General features: G+C 31.2%; 3 protein-coding genes across 18 annotated transcripts; 2 read left to right on the forward strand and 1 right to left on the reverse strand.

Moving 5' to 3' along the window:
- Positions 1-520: 520 nt before the first annotated feature.
- vib (phosphatidylinositol transfer protein vib) lies at positions 521-10125 on the reverse strand. 7 transcript variants are annotated; one of them, XM_080158351.1, is made up of 8 exons: positions 8539-10125; positions 8041-8136; positions 7716-7829; positions 5813-5911; positions 4412-4587; positions 3778-3853; positions 2836-3112; positions 521-677 (listed from the first exon to the last, which is right to left on the reverse strand). In XM_080158351.1, the coding sequence occupies exons 1-7, from the start codon at positions 8656-8658 to the stop codon at positions 2978-2980; spliced, it is 816 nt and encodes a 271-aa protein (XP_080014477.1). In that variant the 5' UTR covers positions 8659-10125; the 3' UTR covers positions 521-677; positions 2836-2977. The 7 variants fall into 7 exon arrangements, with proteins under 7 accessions (XP_080014477.1, XP_080014476.1, XP_080014479.1 ...); XM_080158350.1 differs by having other exon boundaries at positions 521-696; XM_080158353.1 differs by having other exon boundaries at positions 521-1147.
- Positions 10126-11366: 1241 nt separating this feature from the next.
- On the forward strand, positions 11367-17834 carry AP-2sigma (adaptor protein complex 2, sigma subunit). Of its 8 annotated transcripts, none has more exons than XM_080158399.1 (4): positions 13587-14348; positions 14460-15150; positions 15406-15525; positions 17100-17834. In XM_080158399.1, the coding sequence occupies exons 3-4, from the start codon at positions 15414-15416 to the stop codon at positions 17414-17416; spliced, it is 429 nt and encodes a 142-aa protein (XP_080014525.1). In that variant the 5' UTR covers positions 13587-14348; positions 14460-15150; positions 15406-15413; the 3' UTR covers positions 17417-17834. The 8 variants fall into 8 exon arrangements, 7 of the variants coding, with proteins under 7 accessions (XP_080014521.1, XP_080014522.1, XP_080014528.1 ...); XM_080158397.1 differs by having other exon boundaries at positions 14460-14562; XM_080158398.1 differs by having other exon boundaries at positions 14279-14353; positions 14460-14562.
- A 138-nt stretch (positions 17835-17972) lies between these two features.
- Pmm2 (phosphomannomutase) lies at positions 17973-24251 on the forward strand. 3 transcript variants are annotated; one of them, XM_080158405.1, is made up of 7 exons: positions 17973-18172; positions 18406-18705; positions 20391-20498; positions 21209-21290; positions 21813-21877; positions 22246-22345; positions 22635-23138. In XM_080158405.1, the coding sequence occupies exons 2-7, from the start codon at positions 18617-18619 to the stop codon at positions 22962-22964; spliced, it is 774 nt and encodes a 257-aa protein (XP_080014531.1). In that variant the 5' UTR covers positions 17973-18172; positions 18406-18616; the 3' UTR covers positions 22965-23138. The 3 variants fall into 3 exon arrangements, with proteins under 3 accessions (XP_080014531.1, XP_080014530.1, XP_080014529.1); XM_080158404.1 differs by lacking the exon at positions 17973-18172 and adding an exon at positions 23175-24251 and having other exon boundaries at positions 18574-18705; positions 22635-23001; XM_080158403.1 differs by lacking the exon at positions 17973-18172 and adding an exon at positions 23204-24251 and having other exon boundaries at positions 18574-18705; positions 22635-23001.
- The last annotated feature ends 507 nt before the right edge of the window (positions 24252-24758 follow it).

Below are 24758 nucleotides of genomic sequence, written 5' to 3' on the forward strand. Positions count from 1 at the left end.
TATCAAACCTTGTCTTATCCCTTAAAATCCCTGCTAAAACTAAATCCTATTTTCTTTACGAAGCTACTTTGTATTTACCCGTTATAATGTGATTTAATTTAAATCTACGATTAGGAATATAAAATTTTTAGCATTAGTGTCAATATTAACTAAGCCAGATGTTGTTTGATTTGGTCCGTGTCATGCTAGAAATGTTAAAAATATCCAAGTCCACAAAATCAACAGCAGAAATAGAGAATGCCTTTACCCACGACAGGCGTAACTCATAATATTCATAAGAGAAACTCATCTTATACCAACAACGAAATTGATTCGGAAAAAAATGAAACTTATACGTGATTTTCAGCTGTCGCTGGGGACAACACTTATTAAAATTGACACCCTTAAACTCTGCTCCCCAAATACTATTTTAGATTAATTTCGCTTGTTACCTATCCCTTATTCCTGAAAGAAACTACTAGAACAAGGAAATAAGGACAAAGCTAATTGTAGAGCAGCTACGCTACTTAAAACAATAAAATAGGAATAAATATTTATATTTAGGACATAAGAATACACTGCAACTAATTACCTCAACAAAAGTAAAAACAAAAATCACATCAAATCACAAAAGTAAATCTCGATAAAACAAACATAAAAAATACATTCACTTTTAAAAACAACTTTTTATTCAACGACTTGATGATGTAAAAATTCCTTTATTCATTTAAATATACATAACCTACCCCCTTTCACCCTCGTCCCATGAACGGGTAAGGAGGAGGGGTAGATTAAAGTAATTTAAAAATTAAAATAAATTTTAGATCTCAGCCATAACTAACAATATCCCTTAGTTAGGATTTATAAGACAAATACCAATAACTCTTTAATACTCCTAACTCATCGAATTGCTAAAACAAAAATAATATAAAAACTTGACATGTTAGAAACACGCCGAGAATAAACATTAATTCTTTTAGGGATAAAACATTAATATTTTTTACAAAATTATACTTTTTATTTATGCTTTAAGCATAAGTTTTTATAACAAGGAAACTTGATAATTGCATCTTTTTTTAAGCATTTAGAACTAAAATAATGAAATAATAGAAAAAAATAAAAATATGCCCATTCATATGAAAATTGATGAACAACTATTTAAATTTCTCTATAATGAGTTACACAAATAAAATATTTGTCATCCGTCGTTCAGAGGGCTAAACAACAAATATTTTACTATTAAGATGAATAAAAAAAATAGTTATTGTCCAGTATTTTTGACCCTGGTCAAAATTGTTATTAAACTTCTTATTTCTATTTTCATTATTGGTTAAGAATAGTATGTCTTATAGTTAACTATCTACCTAACACTTGTATCCTAGTCAAATCTTACATATTATCCAATTCTAAACAGTTATTTTTAGCACAGCTATGGATGAAAATGAGAGATGTAAATTTTGAAAATTCAATGAAATAAGTTTGTTAAAGTTTACCACAAAATGGAATTTCTAAATTGTTGGAATGATTCATACTTCCTCACCTTCCGTGCAGGGATAGATAAATGGGAGATAAAATAATCTTTCTCTCATTTTCAACATTACAAATTTTCTTACAGGGAATTTAGGGATAAGACAATGGACGATAAATTAAAGCACGTCCCCAATGTAGATTGTAGATAAACAGAATTGCCACTTTTAAAAATTATTTGTTGAAAAGTTTGCACATTGCAACTAACCAACCACAGTTCATTTAAAAAAAAACCAACGGTTTTGTCCCAACGAATAAAACTTTGGGTACCACTTTAATTTACAGTCCAATGTCCCCTCCCTCCCTGTAGTCCTTAACAAATCTTACATTTACCAATCCATTATTTTCATGTTAAAACTTAATATTTTGATGATGAATAGAATCTGTGCTTGTGACATTAAACTATTATTCTTATAATTACATTTTAAATGCTTCTAAAGACAAGCTTTTTTAAGTTCTAAAATTTTAATACATTTGAAAGCTATTTTTATATATATTTCTCTTCTAATTCTCAACTATTATCATTCGCTTGTCCCTAATGAAGATATTTAAGCTATTTTTTATTATTATTGAATAAATTTTCATGATTTCCTTGCCGTTATTTTTCTAAATTAGGAATGTATACATTTATTTATTTATTTAATAGATTACACTAACAAATTTAAGGGAAGGGGACTTTTACTGTCAATTCATCGAAATTAGTTTCAACTATTTTATTCACTCGTTTCGTAGTCAAGCCGCAGACACCAAAAATATAAATCTGTAACGAAAGCAGCAGATTTTAAGTCTGTTTGCGTCCGAAAGGAGTGAATATCCAGTTTTTGTCTTAAGCAAAAATACTGGTTTTCAAAAACTAATTTCAACAGACTGTATGATAAAATGCATAGAGCTTCACTTGTAAAACCTTTTTTTTATTTTATAGGGAGGGTTAAAAAATGTAATACCTCTCGTAAATATGGAGTAGTAACCTTATGAAATAACTCTTTTTACGGGAATTAAAAAACAATATTTTCTTTACTTTGCAAAAATTGAAACAATAAGCTAACCAAAAGACCCCCATAATACATAATTAAAAGGAAGTTTAAATTGTAACTAAACCATTACGCTAGCAATAATTTACTGTAGGAAGTACAAATTATACCCGTGGCAACATTTTGTAGGTCTTATTAAAGATATTAAAATAGTTACCAAGGCTTCTCAAGTTTTACATAGTAAAATTTGCCTAACACTTCAGCAAACAACTTTTTATAGATTTTTCTATATATAATGCACTAACAAAGATTTAATACTTTAATTCTTTACTGAACATTACCTTACCAAGAAAATCACCTCATTTAAAGATAAAATTTAACAGTACAATAATTATTAATTAATGCTTAAAAGTTTGTTATTAATCGTCGTCCAAGTAATAGTAGTAGTATGGTATGGTAGGTAAGTTTTTAGCTAGTTTCATCTTCCCCTTGGGATTTAACTAGTTTTCTACCCCCTTGGTGCCGCGGATCTCGCCTTTGGCCCTCTCCTCGTCCAGCTCGGCCTTGGTCTTCTCCTCGAGGGCTCGGATGTCCTCCATGGTCATGCCGTGCCACTTGTCAGTCCAACAAAACACCTAAAACATTTTCAGATGTTAATATTTGTTTTTTTAGTTAGTCAAACTACTATGATACAAGCGGCTACGCCCTCAAGAGGCCTCTAGGGTCATTTGGAGTGAAAGGGCGGGAGGGTGGGGGGGGGGGGATATATCCTCCAATTATATTTTTAGTTTAAAGTAGAAAAATTAGAGTGTAATTTTTTCAGGAGGTGATTTTTCTTTTCATAGACCAATGAGAAGCTTATCTGGAAAAGATGAATCTGAATAATATAAGTCCAGCGGTTAGCAAGATATTAATCCTGTTTATTTTTATATAAAGATAGGTCCTAATTTAGGCCTATAAACAGATATTGCAACTGAAGAAATGCCACCGTGCCAGACAAAATAAATATGAGGCATCTTTGAGGTTTAAAAATTCAACTCATTCTCGGTAAAAGATAAAGATTCAACATCAATAGGCAAAATGTTGTTGGGTGGCTACATTTTAATACCTATCCAGTTTATTCTATTTACAATATTATATAATATCTTATTAAATATGAAGATTTGTAAACAAAATTAGTATGTATAGAGTACATTACTGAAAGATTTTTTTGTTAACTAGCTCCATTTTACAAGGTAACTATATAAAAGTTTAAACTTACTTTTACTAGGTACCTAGTTAAAAGTTTGAAGTTACTGACCTGTCTGTGAAAGTTTGTAAATAATCTTCTCTGTGTGGTTTGGATAAAGTTCTCCACTCTATCTTGTAAACCCCACCTAAAATTTTTGTCATGTTAGTAAGGGCATAAACCTGTTATAGTTCTAGATTAATATGAATTAAGACTACAAAATTATTAGAAAATTGAGCTGTAATCCTATAATAAAAAATAATACCTACGGTATTTTTATCTCTGAATTTCCGGTCCGAATTGGTTGAACTTTTAATGAAAGCTTTAGATATTTTGGGGTGCTTTAAGCTATTTTCTTGACCTTCCCCGCCTTCCATTGAGGGCTAGGGGCGAAGCAACTAGTTGTACATAAAGGCCTAGAACTACAGGAGCGAGACTATTTTCTGTTCCGTTAAATGGGACATAAAAAACAACCCTTGGCATCTTCCCTTTTTATGTGGTTGTTTAAGTTTAAAAAAACAATGAATGACGACTCCTTATAATTTTTAAAAATGATAAGAAAAGAGAGAAAATTAATTAAGTTGTTATAGCTGGATAATGAAATGATGAGATAGCAAGATAGATCATACTTTAGGTACAGGCAGGAGTACAAACAGACAAGAGACCTCTTACAGTAGATTCGCTAATAAAATAATGTCATGCTTACCATTTAAAATTGACTGTGACTAGTTTGTAGCAAGTCATGATGGGCTCCACAGAGTTCTTCCACTCCCCGGACAAGGGGCCTCTTCCAGTCTTCTCCGAGGTGTACTTGGTCGGGTCTTCGTCAGCCTTGTAGTCGGCGGGCAACACAGTATCATTGGCAATGTCAATGTGGACAACCTAAATTGGGAAAATTGTTAATGATTTTAGGCTTCCACGAATTTATACGATTTTGGGGTTCAAGTGTGTCTTTCGTAAAGCGCATTTTGAAACTAGAAGACAAAATTTACAAATCAGAATACAACCTAACTAAGTACAACATGTAAATAAAAACAGACGACCTTTCAAAGAATTTATCAATCCTGCCTTTTCTCCAGTTTGTTTCAGTAAAATTTTAAGTTAAGATTACTGCATTTCTTTCTTGTTTAAAGTATTTTACAACCTTTTCAGGAAAATATCCACCAACTGTTACATAAGATGGAGGCTCTTTTTTGAAAATTTATTAAAAATTCTTTAGAATTTTAACAATTTGAACCAATTATTTGGCCTATATTGCCACAATAACACATAATGATTTAACTGGAAATGTTTGTTTTACTGATTATGATTTTATGAAATTTATTTCAACACCTGTTAAAATTCAAAAAATGTTACGTCAGACAAAAAAAAGTTCAAATAAATTTAATTTAAATATAATGCAACATTTTGGCATATGTGTTTTTCTATTTCTTTATTTGAGTTAACATTTTATTTTAATATTTTGGTATTGGGCATTATGTACTGGTGTGTGACACTACCAGAAAAGGGAGAGGTAGGAAATCTGCCTTTCCCTTAGCTTAGGCTGTACCCCCTGGCAAATGTATGTGCACGACTATCTAACATTTAATACTCTGTTTATATTTTCAAATGATAGAAACTGGAAACTGGTTGTTTGTTTGTCAAGTACCCAATATTCTTTAAAATTATAAAAAAAACTTAGTATTTGGTACTGGGTGGGTTGGATAACAACATAATAAACATGAATTTTATCAATAATCCTAAAACATTGATAACAGAGTTATGTAACTAATAAAACATTGCATAAAAAATTATACTTTTTAAAGATATCATGAGTCAAAATTAAATAAATTAATATTCACCAAAATATAAAAATTCTGGCTTTTGTAATACCAATACAAAGAAGCATAGCTAAAGACGTACTGCTACTATGTCAGATGTGCGTAGTTGGAGCTGGGTTAATGCCTTAGCCGAACATAGGCGCAACTCATTATCATGCACAATTAGGGCTTGATGTGTAATTAAATGATTTTTTGTCTGAATGACGTTTGGCCGCGTGATTATACATGATTTGAATAAGAGATACACCAAATTAGACCTGGTAGTCCCATGTATCTAGAGATGTTACCTGTCTCTGTTTTAATTTTTTATCATCGAGCTCATGAACGTTGTGTTGGGAACCATTGTCGGGAAGATGGTAAGTTTCAATGATAATATAAAAGTTATCCTGAAAAAAATTAATTATAAGATAAATTGTCCTTATTTCATAGTTGTTTATAGGTTGAATATAAAATTAATATGTAAAAGAATGAGAAACAACTATTGCTTGTGAAGAAAAAGAAGCAAGAAAGTTCAATGGGGAGGGGGTGGGGTGGTAAATGAGTGATAAATATATAAAAAAAAAATCATATTAGATTTTGCCATTTTCTCCAGAAATAATATACTATAAGAATCTCCAGAATTATTTTTAGTACCTATTATACATATTATTTTACTTTTGTATTATAAATATTGATGTTAAATAAGAAATACTGATATCAATGAACATTAATTAAAAGAAATTAATATCGTTTGTTTCCAAAAATCTATTAGTTCATTAATTAGAAATTATTTATGGACAATATCTTAATATTATATATATTATAAAAGATAATTATAAATATCTAACCCCTTTATTTACATTTACTTAGCACCCCCCGTAATGAATTAATTATACTTCCTTCACACTTAAATTCTATCTCTTGTGTGTGTGTGTGTGGGGGGGGGGGGGGGGGGGTTTGAATAATATTAACATAATAATAAAGCCTTTCAATACAATCAGAACATAAGTAGTACATACATTTTCTTATAATTTTTTAACCTATTTATTACAAAGTTCAAAGCTGTATTTACTTCTGAATAACCTTCAATTACCTTGGATTTACGCAAGAAATACGATAGCGAGTAATGGATATCTGAAAATACGCATTGACGCCAAAGAGTACAAATGTTACGCCAATTGTGATCACAACTCTCACGTTTATATAAAAATGCAACATATAATAATAGCTATTAAAACAATTTTCAAGCATAACTTTTATCTTTTTAGGATAACAATTAAATAAGAAAAATATTTTTACCATATGAAATTCGTGATCAAACACCTAATTGAAAAAAATGCAAGACATAGCTCTTATTTTAAGAAAGACTAGGGGCAACGAACGCCCCCAAGAAGCCTCTAAGTGTTCTTAAGGTGGGAGGGGGATAAGTCAACCGCCCTTCTACTTTTTAATTTGAGTTTTAATAAGAAATATTCAGAAAAAAAATTTTGTGGGGGATTTTAAATTGGGAGGGTGGAGATACGCTCTCCCAAAATAGTTAAAAACCTTCCCTGTACCTAAAAAAAAGCTTAATTGCAAAGGAAAACCAAACAGATGTTATTTTCAAAAAAATTTTATAAAACAAAAATTGGCGCATTTGTATGAACACCAGAATTATAGGTTTGAAAGGGGAAGGAAAAAAAGAGAGGGGGAAGAGAGGGGGTAAACTAGTTTGAAGATATCTGAGAATAGTTATGATCGCCATCTTCCACTATCAGAAATACAATGAAAAATAAGATGCGGGGGTGAGTGGGGGGGGGGGGTCGGGTTCTGGGGAGGTAATAACATATATCCGTAAACCATGACAATAAGTATAGACAATAAGATACAACTTTAATTTGCATTCCCCCTTCCATTGGTAATACACCTACATAAAATGAAATATAGATAAATTTACCAAAGGTTAGGTAACTAAAACCCTGCGGAAATGGGATTTTAAGGCCATAAAGAATGACCAGTGAACAAAAAGACAACACATGAAATTTAAGCCATTTTTCATAGTTTACGGTTTATATCATTACGCCCTCTCACACCCCACCCCCCCCCCCTCCCCAGGTTTTCAGGCATTAAACCAGTAAATTTCTTACATAAGGGATTGGAAATATAACAATTTTACTCTAAGCAAAATATATTAAAACAAGTAGATATCCTATTACATAGAAAAATGTTTACCTTCATATAACCCGGATTAGAAAGAACGGTTTTACAATAAGGATAAGCATTCCAAGCTTCTTCGTGGACTTCTAAAGAACCTTTGGGAGCAATCATTTTGATCCAACCTGGTACCTACACAAAAAATAAAAAGAATCAGCATAATTTTCATCTTGTATTGTTTGTATGAGTATTCACAGTTATAGAAACCAAATTCTTTATTTTCCACTCCCTAACAACATTGTTATTATTTCTTTGCTATCTTCATAGAAATATTGATAAAAATGATTTTTTTAAATCCGAAGTTGTTTTTTTAATTTTTTTATTTTAAATCATTTAATCATACCTTGCTTGCTAAGTGGTAAATCTTGTGTGTGTATTGGCCCTTTGTGAATTTCCCGTTCAATAAAGGTATATTCTCATACGGCTCGTTCTTCAAAACCTGAATAATCACAAATAATTTAAAACTCCTTTATGAAAGAATTTATTCTTATTTTATAAATAAAAATGGATTAAAATCTTCGAAACCGATAAAACATATGTAACAGGCTACTGGATTAGACAAATATGGGCCCGAAATCCTTCTTGTATAGGTAAACCCTTATATTATCTCCTATATAATTACGCTAAAATAGTGGTAAAAAGTTTGGACTGTTATTTTCTTTAGGTATTAGGCAATACTAATAGACATATCATAAATCAACCTAAACAACATAAGTTTTAAGCCAATGGGAGAACAAATTTTAAAAGAAAAAGAGGGATAGTAAAACTTACAGTCCAATGTCCTCTCCCTCCCTAACTTATGCTGGGCGGCAAAATAGGAAATATATGGTATGAAGCTCACCTCAACACCCTCACCGCCACCAGTCTCGTTTTTGCTGGCCTCCGCGACGGAGTACAACTGCGCCACCTGGTACTCGTCCACCGTCATGTTCATAGTCACTCGATATTCTTTTATAAGCATTTTGTCTGAAAACAAGAATATTTGCGGGTAAAAGAGAGGAAGTTTTTGAAATGATATTCTACTAAAATAAAAAAATAAGACACTTCCCCTCAAAAGTGTCTTGTTGAGACAGACTCTGACCTATTTAGAATCACAATTGAAAATAGGAAGAGATTTTCATTTATTTATTTATTCTTTTTGGTCAGGTTGGGTTATATAATATATATAGAGTACTGGGTTGCCCCGCAGGTATAAGCTCCGCATTGAAACCCCCTCCATCATTTCAATTTATTTTTAAAAATAAGGGGGGGGGGGGTCACTGCTCGACAGGGACGTTATGGGAAAGCAAGGAAATTGAACAAAGTTTAGACACATTACCTACTTTTTAGATAACTGCTGAATAAAGAAAGCAAACATCCAACCAAAGAAGAGACAAAGCTAAAAGCGCGTCTGACGCAAACTTTACAATGTTACCCCTTCAAAACAGAGAAGCCCATGCAAATGAGTCAACCATTTACATATGTCTGATTAAGCCCCTAAGAAAATGAGACATCTCCTTATAACGTAGGAGTAAGTATGAATCTAAGATTTTTCAGTACCACAACTTCATCATAATTAGGGTCTGAACGTCCGTCTATCAGTCATACAGATTTAATTAATCACGTTTGAAGCCCTAAGTTTATACCACACATGTCTACAAATATTTTGGTATCCTATGAATTTTCTATATATTAGAAGTCCCAACTTGTACCTACCTATTTTATTCTATTAATATTACAGAATAAATTGTTTTATTTGGCAAACCTTATTGGGATACAAATATCCTTGATATTACTTAAACAAGTATTTATAGGAATTTTCCATAAAAAAAAAACAAAGACAATAACATTAATAATATATAAGAGCTCAAGTATGAAAATATAAAACCTCAATAATATTATTGAAAAAATTATTAAAAAAATAAATTCAAAATATAGATTATACATATATATATATTTACAAATAAATGGATATTTACATAAAAATTTCTGACATATGTAATAAAATAACAAACTTAAAAAGAAAAATGTAAAAAAAAATATTTTAAATCACGAAAAAAGTTATCACTTTAGTTCCTAAAAATATTATCTTTAGCAAAGCTAATAAAAACTATATAAAAAAAGATAAGATAAGTATGAATTTTTAACATGTGACTCAACAATATAATATAGCCTAGAGTACACACAGATATATTCTTATAACTAATATTCTTTACAGACAGAGAGTACGTACATATACAACAAAATTCACATTCAGAATAGAAAATAAACACTTATTTCGAATATTAATACAGCAAAAACAGATATTTATTCATAGATTGTTAAAAATTTAAGTTAAAAGTATGTGTATATTACATAATTCCATGTTTAAAACACTTAAAAGTGTATGGTGTCGCTAGCGAGGTTTTGGTCCAATCATTTACCTCTCTTCCCACAGACAGACTGACTGAGTTTACTTACGTAGAAACTTTTGTCGCGGCATTATGCGCATTTTTTAACCTTTGCTTCAAGTACTTGCGGGATAAGTAAAAAAGTACTAATTTTTATTTAAACTTACTACTGCTTCCCATTTATAAAAAAAGCTATATATTCAATAGAAGAAAGAGTGAGATTAAACCAACATCCAAAGACTTAAATTTAAACAAAAATAGCCTAAAACCATAGCAGGGTCTGCATGTAATAATTTTCAAAAAGCTTACCTAAAATAGAAAACCTACTAATCGGTTTAGTGGTTTGCGCGAACTTAGCCTAAAACAAATACTTACTACTTATATATCAGAAAGGTATATGGCAAATTCTAAAACAGCTAATTCTAGTTGAAATTCCCATTCTTCATAAATTGGGGTAAAAAATTAAAGGTACATGAAATTTCTATCTAACTTTTGTTGAAAATGTACAGTCTATGTACATACTATTACAAACTAGTATTGGAAACCAACGTAGAATAATAATAAAAAAACAAAAAATTATACAGTTTTTATACAGTGGTTTATATATTTCGGAAAGGTATATGGCCGTAATTTTAGTTATAAACCCATTCTTACATAAATTGGGGTAAAGGGTACAATGAATTTAGATTGTAGTTGAAAAAGTACATTGTAAGTACTAGCATAAACTGATATTAGAAACCAATGTACGAAAGAAGAATAGAAATAAACAAGATTTAAAACAGTTTTTAAAGAAAAAATAATTTATTGCTTGAATCGTAAAATAAAAATATTTTAGCAATACAAAAAATCAAAATACGTAAGCAAAAGCGAATAATGTCGAGTTTTATATAACGAATAGCGCGCTTTAGTACATATTTACTATTTTTATTTTAAATTTTTTTTTCAAGCTTCTTTTCATCAATAAGGAGACAAGTTCGTTTTGAAAATTATAATAATGATTCGAAAATATTCTGAATACCAAAATCTATTATTTTTATTTTGAAATTTCAGAATAACCAAATATGCTTAAAATATGTTTATAGAAAATATAAAATATTTTGTATCTTTTTAAAAAATGAACCTGGCTTTGCTGAAGGAAAGTGAAAGGTAGTTCGATAAACAAAGTTGCCAAATTTAAAAATAAGATTATATTAACCCAAAAATAATTTCATAAATTCCTTTTTAGATCAAATTTGTAAAGTTAAAACAAGAAAAAAATAAATAAGTTTTTTATTTCTAAAGGAATGATTAAATTTGGCAACCCCAAGATGAAGGGGGATGACCAGAGGCCGCCATGTTTGTTGTTTAATATGAACACAACACCACACCAAAATAATATTACAACAATTACAGCATAATCTACAACTCCAAGCCGAGAAAAAATACAATGAGAAATTTCTAAAGAAGATTCTACACAATTTTACAAGTTTTTTAGTCATCACAGAAGAAATTTAAGGTATGTTTTCAACCCTATTTCTTAGAAGACTTCAGTTTAGCCGTTAAAATTACATTTTCTTAAAATATAGCGATTTTGACGGTATCATTACTTATAGGAGCCGAAAATTGATATTAATAATTAAGTAGAATAGCTTAATATCCTTTATAGTTCTATAATTACTTGAAAAGCAGTATTTTGTTTGCCCTCAAGCATTTTGATCGTTATGTTATTACTATTGCGTCTTAAAAAACGTTTTTGTCTATCCATTAAACTTTGCTTTTAAAGGTATTTTTTGTTTCAAATTTAAGATTGGATTATTCATATTCAAAGGCGATTCTGAAAGAAATTTTATGCATTTATGATTTGTAGATGTTGGCAATGTTAGCATATTTTTTTGCACTTTATGATTCAAATTATATCTGGAAACGGATACATTTAAGTGTGCTAGAATCTTTCTAAAATGCACATTATTCAATATTTTCTATACAATACAGTAGTTTAAACAAAGGGAGAAATAGGTTGAGCTAAAAAATCCATAAAGTTGTGAGTTTTAAGGCTTAAAATAGTATTTTTAGCGCAACCTATTCTTCCCTTTGTTAATGCTTCAAAGTATTCAAATTTCCACAATATTCCGCTATTTTTCTCTTTTCTTCTACTTTTGAATCAATCTTTAAAAACAGAATCTCGGCCAAGGTAAGACGAGGTTGCTGTAAACATTTTCTTATATTTGTTCTATTGTAGATGCCTCGCAAGAGACGTGCTCGCTCACCTCTTAACCCTCAAAATTTCTTAAAACGAAGGCGTGTTGACGCCGCCCCAGGATTCATTGGCGGCGATAACTGTGTAAATATACAAAATACATTTCTTCCACCCAACCCACTTGCTAACTTACCACTTAATGACAGCCGATTGCTAAATAATAATGTAATTAATCTACCCAATCGGCCGGCTCCCCTTGAGGACGATGAAAATGACCATTTGATTTTCCAATATGGAGATTTTATCCAAAACAGATATCGCCTCACTGAAGTGTTGGGCGAGGGTACATTTGGTAAGGTTGTCAAATGCTTTGACACCTATCGTAAAAAGGTTGTCGCCCTGAAAATGATCAAAAATGTCCGCAAGTACAAAGACGCAGCCAAGCTAGAAATTAATGTTCTCAATAAGATTAAGAAATACGATCCCTCGGGCAAACATCTCTGTGTCTCAATGCTTGATTGGTTCGATTATCACGGTCATATGTGCATTTCATTTGAAATGTTTGGCCAAAGTGTTTACGAGTTTTTGAAGGACAATCAGTTTCACCCCTTCCCTATTAGTCAGGTCAAAGCCATGGCCTATGATCTTTGCTACTCTGTCAACTTCCTGCACCGCAACCGGATGACACACACCGACCTGAAGCCTGAAAACATACTCTTCTACAACTCTGCCAACGATGTGATATTCAACTTTGCCAAAGGCATCGCCTTGAAGCATGTACGGAACCCTGAGATCAGGCTGATTGACTTTGGCAGCACAACATTGGACCATGAGCATCACTCTACAACAGTGTCTACCAGGCACTACCGTGCCCCCGAGGTCATCATGGAGCTAGGTTGGGCTCAACCTTGCGATGTCTGGTCCGTCGGATGCATCCTATTTGAGCTGATCATGGGTGTTACCTTGTTCCAAACCCACGAGGATCGCGAACATCTTGCCATGATGGAGCGAGTCCTGGGACCACTTCCATCTAGAATGACTTCCAGGTCCAGAACTAAATTCTTTGACACTGGCGACAGGCTGGTGTGGAACGACAACACCAGTGAGGGGAGGTATGTTAGGAAAAATTGCAAAGCCCTGTACAAATACATCCCACGGGAGGAGAGGGGTAACCCGGATTGGGAAAATCTTTTTGATCTCATCAGAAAAATGCTGATATTCGAACCCAATAAGCGATTGACTTTGACTGAAGCATTGAGACACAGATTTTTCAACACAGTGAAAAATTTTTAGATTTTAGAATAAAAAAGGTGATAACATTAATATTCATTCAGAAATTAGTTACCTATTTCTATAATTAAATAATGAAGAATCTAAATTCAATTCTAATTGTAAAGTGTTTAACTTGCCCAAAAATTCTTGTATCACAATTGACATTTTAAGATATAAATCATAATTAAACTGTTAGGTTTCGAAAATATTATATGCCAAAGAATTTTTTTTAACTAAAACTCTTATTCTTTTTATCACTTGAAAAAATGATATGTAACTTTTTTCCAGTTAATGTATTAGAACTTTTAATACTCTACTCACAATAGGATTGGTGTCTTGATTTTATTCCCAGAAAAAAATCTCCATCGAAGTTAAAGTTTTATTCTAATTTGAGGGATAGGATAGTGGACGATAAAATAAATTTTCTGCCACCGTCCCCTCTCTCCTTCTTGTTTCTCTTTAAAAAAAGATTTATCTGTAAGATATGAACTCTTTCTTGAAAAATGAATAAAATTTAGGCATGTTATATTACTATTGCGTGTTCTAGCGCATTTTGTAATGTACGACAAAAAATATTGCATTATTTTATATTATATTTTATTTTTTTGTATTTTTGCTCAAATGTAATAGTATTATCCTAGTTTTAATATTTACCTCTTATTAAAATTTGATGTTCCCATTTATATAAAAAAAACTTTTGAATGAAATCATAATACCCCCGAAGAAATACGCTTTTTTCTTCTAATGATATTTATCTGCAGATACATAGATGTTTTTATAATGATCTGTCTGGCGCGATTGATTTAAGAGAAAAAACACATTGATCTCCTGGAGGCAGGGTATCCATTGCTTAAACATTTTTATATTTGTTTCATATATTTCTCGTGGGTTACTGGCAAAATATTTAAAAAGTTGTAAAAATTTTAAGCATGGAAAACCTGAAAGGAGATAGTAAGAAAAAAGAGAAATAAGAATATCTGATCTACTCAGTGGTGTGTGTGTCAATATTCATAATTAATATATTCAGGATAAAACGGAAAATTTAAAGGTTTAGTTTTTTGTATATATAAAAAGTCAATATTATACGAACATCACGCAATATAGATTAACAAACCTCATAATTTTATATTTAGAATTATTTTACAGAAATATCGTTCATATTTTGAGACTTGGAATATAATAGTTAAAACTGGAAAAACAAAGATATAAGTGTAGATTTAGATTATTACCGGTTCCCTCAAAGTAACCAGACGAGCACAGAACCTTTAACCACACGTCGGGAAATATTTTTTCATTTTTACCTTAGGCCAGGTTAGTTTATATAGGGTACAGGTTAGCCCCCGCATTTTTAGGAATCAAGTCCTCACACTTACTTTAAAATCATTTAAAAATATGAAATTGGGGAGGGGGTTCTGTCCTCGCTAGTACTTATGAAGGAAATCATTACTTATTGTATGAGATTTGATAGACTTTTATGCATAGCTTTCCAGTTTGACCGATTAAGCTTAATAGACCCCCTTGCTCAATTCATCCTTACAGTACATAAAGAAATAATATTTAAGTAGCGTAATAAAAAAATGTTTTCCTATTTTTAAATATAAAACGGTTTAAGAAGTTGACGAGAAATTTATATTAAGTATATTACTTCTTTTTTAAAGTTCAATATGTCTATTAATAATAACAATGAATAGTTCAGCCCTTTTGAGATAAAGAAATTTACCTTAATTCTCCTCTGATAGGAATTGAAAACTTTCCTGAAAAGAAAAAATATAGTAATTATTTGCCTTAACAAAATGTCTTTTAACCTATTATTTTTATTCCATTGACTTTTCCTTCCCTGCAATTATTGAAATAAAAACCTTCCAAATTTGACTTGAGTTTGTTTTTATAGTTGACGAGATGATCCGGTTTGTGATGATTCAGAACCGTGCTGGGAAGACCAGACTGGCCAAGTGGTACATGAACTTTGACGACGAGGAGAAACAGAAGCTTATCGAGGAGGTTCATGCAGGTACATTGTTCTGGTCCTTCTACTTGTTGGTCAGTCAAATAGATGTCAAGCAAGACAGTGATGGAATGGGGCAGTTTTTAAAGAAAAATTTATAAAACGATGTTTTGATCGGATGAAAATGTTTGACACATATCAATGCTTTACTAAATACTTTTAGAAATAAGTTCTTATTTCACTTGTCGTTTAATAAGCACACACAATAAAAAAAAAAGGCCAAAGTAAATTCATTAGGTATTTTTTGTTTCATAGAGCTTAGACTGATTTACCTATAAGGAAAATAATGGCAACACCTTTCTTGAAATTACCTAATAAAGTTTAATATTAGATTAAGTCAAATATTAAAAAAAACTTTTTAATTAAAATATTACTCAAAGATCATTTCTTTTTTTTTGTTGTAGATCATCAAAAGTAGGACTATAAAAAATAAATCGAGATCAAGGTTAACATAATCTAAAGCTTACACCTCTTAAATTTCTGCATGAAATGAATAAAATCTTTTAAAGTTTAGTTTTCTAGAAAATTCTAACATGTACTTACCTTACAAGAGATCTTTAAGAACACCTTTCACTCTAACGACAGTAAAATAAATTTTTGGCCGATTTTTTATTTTTACAATAAATACATAAATAATAGGCAGGGCAGAAATGACAGTATCCATTGAAGGGCAGCACAGACAAGCATATCACAACACAATTCATGAACTTTCTTATTCAAAGGAAATAACAAAATTAAATTAAAATATAAAATGATGATAATATAGTTTAAAAATACACTCTGCTTACAAAAGAAAACTTTAATGCAACTTTAAGAAATATAATAAAATTAGAAGGAAAAGGGTTTGAATAAATTGAAAACTATGGGTACTCAACTGAGAATTAAGGATGGCTAGATACTATTTGAAAAGGATTAGGTTAAAAACAATTCATGGTATTATAAAATGAACTTTTTCCCCATGCAATTTAGATATGAACGCTTGATTTCTTCGTGAAATAGAAATTATAACATTTTAAACCGCAAAGATTTTCTATAATTAAGGTCGACCCGTCTGTCCGTAATAGTTAGATCATTTCTTTAATTTAGAAGTGTTAGAATTGTCCTATCGATTTCAAACTTTGCATGCTGATTCTTATAACAAATAGGTACAATTTAGAAAGCGTAGCAACTCAATAATCGTTACCAGAAAGTCCGCAGTCAATTTATAGCACGCTAATTTTTTACAGTTTTGTCACCAACAAGTCCTAAAAATGTAAGTATATCCTTTAAAAGTATCCAGTATTTAAGCAGTTTGTAACAAATTTACCTAAAATTTTTCATTCATTGATTTATTTTCTGCTTATTCAGTTCTGACACTTTACGAGTGATAATGTTCGTATGTCCTACCGTTACAGAGTTTCACTTTTATGGAGGTTGTCATCCTTGTTATAGGTAGCTGTTTGATGTAAAGGAATGAGATAAAATCAATTGAAAATCAACTTTCAATTTCGTTGCTTTTCTATATTAGTTACTAGACAGACAAACAAGTTTATTTTTTATCTTATTAAAAAATTTAATTCAGTCTTTTCTTCCCTTTTCAGTTGTGACCGTACGTGACCAGAAGCACACCAACTTTGTCGAGTTCCGCAACTTCAAGATCATCTACCGCCGCTACGCCGGCCTCTACTTCTGCATCTGTGTCGACGTGAGCGACAACAACCTGTACTACCTCGAGGCCATACACAACTTTGTCGAGGTGCTGAACGAGTACTTCCACAACGTGTGCGAGCTTGATCTTGTGTTCAACTTCTATAAAGTATACACTGTTGTGGACGAGATGTTTCTTGCCGGGGAGATCAGAGAGACGAGCCAAACCAAAGTTTTAAAACAGCTGACTATGTATAATTCTTTAGAATAAAAAACTTAATTATTTTCTAAATTGGGGGTAAGATTGTTTTTGCTGCTACTCAAATTTTAAAGCAATTTTATACTTGTTAAGATCTTAGACCCGCATTTTAGAATGTCATGTTTGCGTAATCTCTACTCCCAGTGTTCCGTGATAAAATACTTTTAAGCATGTTTATTTGATTTTTACTATGTATTATCATTTATTAATTGCAGCAATTAAATTTTAATTTTATCTTTGATTGTAGATACTTTTTCTTGGCAAATTGATTTTAAAGATCTCGCATTATTTTATGATTTCTGTGATAGTATTTTCTGAGTTTATTCATAGGTATTTAAAATCCAAAAACTATTATGTTCTTCCGGTTTAAAAATGATTGTTGTCATAATTGTTCTTAGAGCATTTTAATAAAATAAATAATTAAAATATTTCTTTCTTGAATGATATTTTTAGTTAGAATAGTAATTCATTTATTATATTTAAAATTAGGTTTAAGAAGATGGAAAAATTAATTTAAAAGCTAGGAATGTGTATAAAAAAGTATACAGCATTTAAGAATAATGAGAAAAGAGGTCTCTTAAACTTTTAGGCTTCAATAACAAAGTATAAGATTACTTATATATTAATTTTAGAACGTTCTTTGTCAAATTGCTTCATGAACTTTGTTCCGTACTTTTAACCTTTTTAAATCAACCAACCCTTGTTCCTAATCCATTTAAACGTTAAAACAAAGGGAGCGGCGATCATTGTAGAAATCCCGTAATTTAGGTACGATAGTAATTTTTTTGTATTTTTTTTCATGACTCTTTCTCCAGAAGGGGATATTGTCTAATATGTACACCCTTACGGTCAAAAAATTAATACCTACAGATATTCATTTTCAAATAATACTTTTTAATGTCTACATCCAGGAAGTTACTATATTTATTTGAGCTTGCTAGGACGCCTCCTTTATATCAAGATTACGGGACCTCTACAATAACCACCCTTTCCTTTGATAGGTCAGTTTCGATATTTTACATAATATTTGTACTTTCATTAATTAAAATTGCTGAGTCATAGCCAATAAAAACAAATATATGTATATTGTTAATTAATAAATTCACCTGTGTGTGAGAAATTTTTATGTTAACATGTTTCAGTAGTGTTTTATTAGTTACACGTTGCAAAAGAAATTCACCTCGTTGGCGTTATATTTTAAGTTGATTTCAGATGAATAGTTTCAGATTAATCAAATCAAAAATGAGCTCAAAGAAGATTTTGTGTTTGTTTGATGTGGACGGTACATTGACTAAACCCAGGCAGGCGGATTATTTGTTTAGTATTATCAAATTGTGATAAAAACTGTTTTAACAGGGATCAAGCACCTGAAAATATAAATTACTAGGTTTAAATCTGGAAGGGAAGAACAATGAACTGTAAAATAAACCTTTACTTGAAAGTTTAAAACTCGCGTTTATCTTCACAGGGTGTATAGTCTGCACAAGATTCATTTTTTTCCTCTGCTGCAAATTTTTAAAATTGTTTTTCCCTCCTGTTTTTTTTCCAGCAAGGAAGGAAAAAAATTGAAAAATATTTACAGACCTCTTAATTTTGTTCGTATTATCGCTTGCACATTCTTTTAGTTCTTTAAACCAAGGAGGGGAAAAAATGGATAAAAAATTCCTTTCAGTTCTCTTAATTTTTACATTTTTTTTCCCCCAACCACTTATTGTTTAACTCCCCTTCCCCCCTTTAGCAGGGTCAATTTTGCAGAATATAACAGTACACCCCTGCTTCTTTATTAGCTTAACAACTTTGGGTAATAATTTTGATCGGTATTGTTTAAACTTTCAACCAATGAATTCAAAATCTTAAAGGGGTAACTTTGGTTATTATCATTGTGAGTGTATTATCAATTTATCGTCCGTTGTAATATCCCTGGTTCAAATAGTTTCTTAAGAATTTTGCAAGATTTTTTTATTGACATGCCTCTAGGGAAACTTGATGAAAGAGAGTGAAAGGGAATTTTTCTTATGGGCGATTTCTCTAGGTAGAGTGGGTTTACTTCCCCCAAAATAGATATAAACCTTCCCTGGATCTATAAGATGCCTAGCAGTTTTTCTGAAGTCGCTATGTAGTGTATACCTAGCTACATTTTTGTTCAAGCGAAGCTTTCCTATAATTAGGGTCGGCTCCTCCGTCCGTAACGTTAGCTTCTCTCGTTATTTTGGTCATGTTAAAATTTCCCTATCGAATCCAAACTTTATATGATGATTCCTGTGACAGGTACGGTTTAGAAAGAGAATCAACTCTAAGAAAGTTCTTATGTCGATTTAAACATTTGAAAGCAATATTTTAAAATCCTTGCATTAACATGATTTCTAAGATTATTAGGCATAATGTTACAAGCGGTGACTCTCTATAGTCGAGTCTTAGAATGCAAGTATGTCCATATTAAGAATGCTGTATTGTAAATAATCAGAATAATACGGATTTTTTTAAAATAAGTTAAATATTAAATGCTTTGATACTATGTTATTGTTCGTCAGACCTCTTAATATGTTAAGCTTCAAGGGAAAAATAAAAAAAAATGAATTTTCTTTTTACCATGGCATTAATTATCTGTATATCTTACTTGGTCTTTCAGTCCGTAGTTTATTCTGTTCAGAGGAAATGTGATTCACAATCACATTGCTGTTCATATAAGCTAAAGACAAATATGCATCTACTACAAAACTTACTTTGTAATCTCGTTGGGTTTTCTGTAATGCTAGGGTAAACATGGAATTTCTTGAGTGCTGCAAGAGTATGAGATCTGAAATTTATTTGGTAAATCATCTTAAGCAATGGATATTTACTTTTTTAACTTCCTTTGTCTGTCTGTTTAGGATATCTGTCTGTATCGAAAAGTCTCGCTGACTGCTGGATCGTCAACATTATTGGATAATACAATATAAAAAATTAAACCAATAAATATTAGAGAACAAATAAGCTGAAATGTCAGACAAGTGATAGAAGCAGACATGGAACAGTTTCTGGAGACATTGAAGACCCACGCCAGCGTAGGATTAGTTGGAGGCTCGGATCTTGTCAAAATTGCTGAACAAATGAAAGGAAAGAATAAGAATTTTTATTAATTTTAAGTGACGTGCTACAAATGTTGATATAAAAGAATTGTATTTGGGAAACGACCAAGCTGATATTGTTTGATTTACTTCTTCAAAAGTATAGGTACTGAAGATGGTTATTTCACGAAACTAATATATATTTATGATGAAAAGCAAAATTTAGTTGCCAAACACTCCTGTTTAAATAATTATGATTATTTAGGTTAAATGTGTAAGTTAGGTATTTCTTGTGCCTAGGAAGTAATGACTATTAAGAAAATATTCTTTTTCTAGCGGATACGCCCCCTAGAGGCCTCTAGGGGCACTTGAGGAGGGGAGAGTCGAATTTAATAACCCAATTTCTTTTATTTTTTGGGGGGGGGGAATTTTTTCTAGGGGCGATTTCTCTTGGGAGGGTGGTGGTACCCTCCCCCAAAATAGTTATAAACCTTCCCGGGACCTATAAGAAGCGGTGAGCGAGATCTTTCGGTACACACAAACAAACAAACAGACGCTGTGCTATGGTACAAACATTAACTATGTTAACTACTGCTGCTAAGTCAGGCACGTGACGCCAATTAACAAAAGTTAAGAGTTGTAGTCTCTACTATAAGTAACTTACCTCGATTAATGCACTTCATCGAACAATCCCTTTCATATAAAAAGCTTAATCACCATTATTTGAAATACAAATCTTATTCCTAAACTATTGCATAGGCATGTCAGTATTAGACAAGTATGAGAATGTGTTTTCTGAGAATGGTCTGGTAGCCCACAAGTATGGAGAAGAAGTGCACAGGAAAATTTATTTAATACCTACCTATGAAAATAGTATTTGTGGTTTAACTCACCTGTACCCATTTCATCTAGATTTATGATGCAAATATCACACGACAATAAAAAGGTTTGAATTGGTATCTAGGTATTTATCGAAGACAGTAAGAAACACACAAAAAGGTATAAAAAAAAAAGATGGTAATGAATGGATCAACTACTTATAGCAATTAACATTTTCTTAAGCAAGAATGAGAAAAAGATCTGTATTATAGTTGGTTGTACTAATACCTGATTCTTGGAAGCCCATATGGACAGGCAGCACAATTGGGGTATAGTAATTGATACTTTAATTACAAAGTTCATAACATAATTTGACGTTATAAAATCAATCAAGGTATGACCACTTTCCCATCAAAATTAAAATTTTAGATCATATTAATTCTAAGTATTCCTCCTTTTGCCCTAAATATTATTTTATGTACTCCCTTCCCTGAAAATCCACAGTGGCTGAGGAAGGTATTAAATAAATCTTGAAAAAATCTAGACAGAGTATAGCAAATCATATTGGCGAGGCTAATCTTCAGAAACTTATCAACTTTTCACTTAGGTAAGTATTTAACTAACAAATATTAGATATTAAAAGGTTTTATAATAATGTTAACAAATTAAAAATTTAAAAAATTCCATTCAATATACTGGACTTTGTTAAACTTTCTTCCAAAATCATGAAAGAAACGCTAATAATATTTTCATTACTACATTTGATCTTTAATCAATCCCTTTCTAATGGCAAACTAGTTAAGTAGGGAGAGGAAATTGGACTGTTAATCATACTGTTACCAAAGTTTTATAAACACGTTTTCTTATGCGTTGGCAAAGAAAACTTATCATAATCGGGGATGTACAATGTAAATGATAATCATATTCACATGATTTTTTTTAAAAACATTTATTCATGAAAGTATCTTTTTTCAGGTATATGTCTGAGCTGGAGCTTCCAGTAAAGCGAGGAACCTTTGTAGAATTTAGATCTGGACTCATCAACCTGTGTCCTGTTGGGCGTAGCTGTTCCCAGGTAGTATCCTGCAACTGGTTTCCAATTATTTGGATGTAGAAAAATTGACATTTTATTCGATTTAAGTGGAGTAAATTGATAACACTTCTTACCAATACTACCCGGTAAATTCCTTTTTAGGGAAGGATCATATTGTTTAGTTGATAATGTTTGATTCTAAATGAAAATGTAAACGAAAATGTAATAATATTATGTCATAAATACTAAGAAAACTCAAGATTTCCATATTGAGTAGATGTCTAATTCAACGTTTTCACATGAAACTTTATTAAACAAATTTTTAATTCAGGCTGAGAGAGACCAATTCGCCGAATACGACAAAGAGCACCAATTAAGGTCCAAATTCCGCGCCGCCTTGATAGAAAACTTTGGCCACCTGGGTCTGAGGTTTGTCATCGGCGGCCAGATCTCCCTGGACGCCTTCCCCGAAGGATGGGACAAGACGTATTGCCTGCGGTTTGTCGAGAACGCCGGCTTTGACGAGATACACTTCTTTGGGGATAAGACAAGCGAGGGTGGTAATGATTATGAAATATTTCTGGATTCAAGAACAATTGGGCATACGGTTGTAAGTCCCGAGGATACGAGAAAGCAAGTTAAGGAGCTTCTCAACTTTTAGAATATTAAATATGCATAAAATTACATTGCCTACCTAGGTAAATAGGTATCTCATTTGAAAAATCAAATTTTCAATTTTTTGTATAAAACACAAAATGAAGCATTTCCAAAATTTGCAACAAAAAATTATGCATTTTACATTAATTTATTTATGAGAAACATATCAAGCTATGATAAATTATTTGTATTTCATATTGAAAACAAATGATAGAATTAAAATGTATGTTGATATGCCTGTAGGTATACATATATTTTTGTTTGATACTAATATTTATTTTTTTGATTTTATAATTTTTGTGATTGTTACAAAAAATGTAAATATTTCTAATTGTATGTAATTTTTATCATTTTTGTAGAGTCCTTTCCAGGGAGTAAGAGAAGGGACAATGGGCAATTAATTCAATTTAAGAGGGTTCGGTGAAAAGCAATGAAAACCAGATTTATCAAGAAAATTTTACCAAAATTGTAAAGGGATCATGGTAACCTAATTTAGAACAAAATTAGTTCTAAGAAAAAAATCATTTACTTGAAAATTAAATTATCAACACATCACAATGTAGTAATCATTCTGTAATTAATCACTAGAGAAATCTTGTTTAGAACTACCTTAACCCTTCTGATATATTTATAACTTACCCCTAAATTCAAGCGGTTCTTATATTATTTAATACATAAATATCACAGTAGAGTTTCTATACATGAAAAGACATTTTCTTGGGAAAAAATATTTGTTAAAACCAGCGATAAATAACAAACTTTTCTGTCTGCATATTCAAAACTAGCTCAGCTAGTTAGCGGGCATTGATGCGCAAGACCCCAAAATCAGTAAGAATCTGCTGTATTCGTGCACATTCCCTTTAAGCCAGTCCCCAAAGTCTGAGACTCCTTAAAAATTGAATATTCGATCCATTGTCCCCTCCCTTACTCCCTGCAACCTTTCCCTTCAATTTCAATTTTTAAAACTATGTTTTTTTGTGTGTTATAGATAAGAGTTTTAGCATTTCTTAACGGCCTTTTTCATTTAATTTCGCAGCACCTACTTTAACTTTATCATACTAAAAAATAATATTTAAAAATCAGTTATCTTTTTTATTGATCATATTATCCGCTCGTTACTGTGATCTTTCTTATTTTTGTAATTTCAGTATTTATTTATTAACTTGTTTTTACAGTAATAATATTTTTTATTTAAAAACCTTTTTACTTAGTGTAATATCACCAAAGAAAATGTTTCTATATGATTCATTTTTGTATGTTTTGTTATTTGAAATACATGACACAGTTTTAATCATGCTATTCTTTTTTAAAATCGAAGTCTTTCTACATCTAGGATTGGTTCGTCCTTAACGTGCAGCTCATATCGTGAATATATGCATGTTAGAATTGTCCTATAGATTTTAAACTTGTCAGGATAATTCCTGCAACAGTCGGGTACAATTTAGAAAGAGTAGCAACTCTTTAATCATTGTAAGAAAATCCGTATGTACATTTGATAGATTATAGGTTGTAAAGACAAAGAAAGTTAAGCCTAACAATTAATATTCAACAATATGTATTATGTAGTTATCGTGCTCAAATATAAAACCTTTCTTAACACAACATATAGAAGTCCTTAAGTAAAATATAAAGCCTCCCTTAAGGCCGCTGACATTAAGCAATCATTTTTAAGAGAATATTATCGTCAGACAATAGGATAACATCGGAAGAACAATTCGGTCATGTTATTGGTTGAAATGTACAGATTTTGGTACGGAAGGATATACATTTTTTCATTTCGTTCGCATAATGAGTCCAA

The sequence above is a fragment of the Acartia tonsa genome, chromosome 4, assembly GCF_053477335.1.
Source record: "Acartia tonsa isolate MP-2025a chromosome 4, ASM5347733v1, whole genome shotgun sequence".
NCBI lineage: Eukaryota > Metazoa > Arthropoda > Copepoda > Calanoida > Acartiidae > Acartia > Acartia tonsa.

Excerpts from the sequence above, each read along its gene's own strand:
- vib (XM_080158351.1), bottom strand. The coding sequence starts at position 8,658 with ATGCTTATAAAAGAATATCGAGTGACTATGAACATGACGGTGGACGAG. Across the intron at positions 5,912-7,715 it reads CTAATCCGGGTTATATGAAG|GATAACTTTTATATTATCAT; the intron begins GTAAACATTTTT and ends AATTTTTTTCAG. Across the intron at positions 4,588-5,812 it reads AAAAATTAAAACAGAGACAG|GTTGTCCACATTGACATTGC; the intron begins GTAACATCTCTA and ends TTCCCAATTTAG.
- AP-2sigma (XM_080158395.1), top strand. The coding sequence starts at position 12,285 with ATGCCTCGCAAGAGACGTGCTCGCTCACCTCTTAACCCTCAAAATTTC.
- Pmm2 (XM_080158405.1), top strand. The coding sequence starts at position 18,617 with ATGAATAGTTTCAGATTAATCAAATCAAAAATGAGCTCAAAGAAGATT. Across the intron at positions 18,706-20,390 it reads GGTACATTGACTAAACCCAG|ACAAGTGATAGAAGCAGACA; the intron begins GCAGGCGGATTA and ends CTGAAATGTCAG. Across the intron at positions 22,346-22,634 it reads TTGGGCGTAGCTGTTCCCAG|GCTGAGAGAGACCAATTCGC; the intron begins GTAGTATCCTGC and ends TTTTTAATTCAG.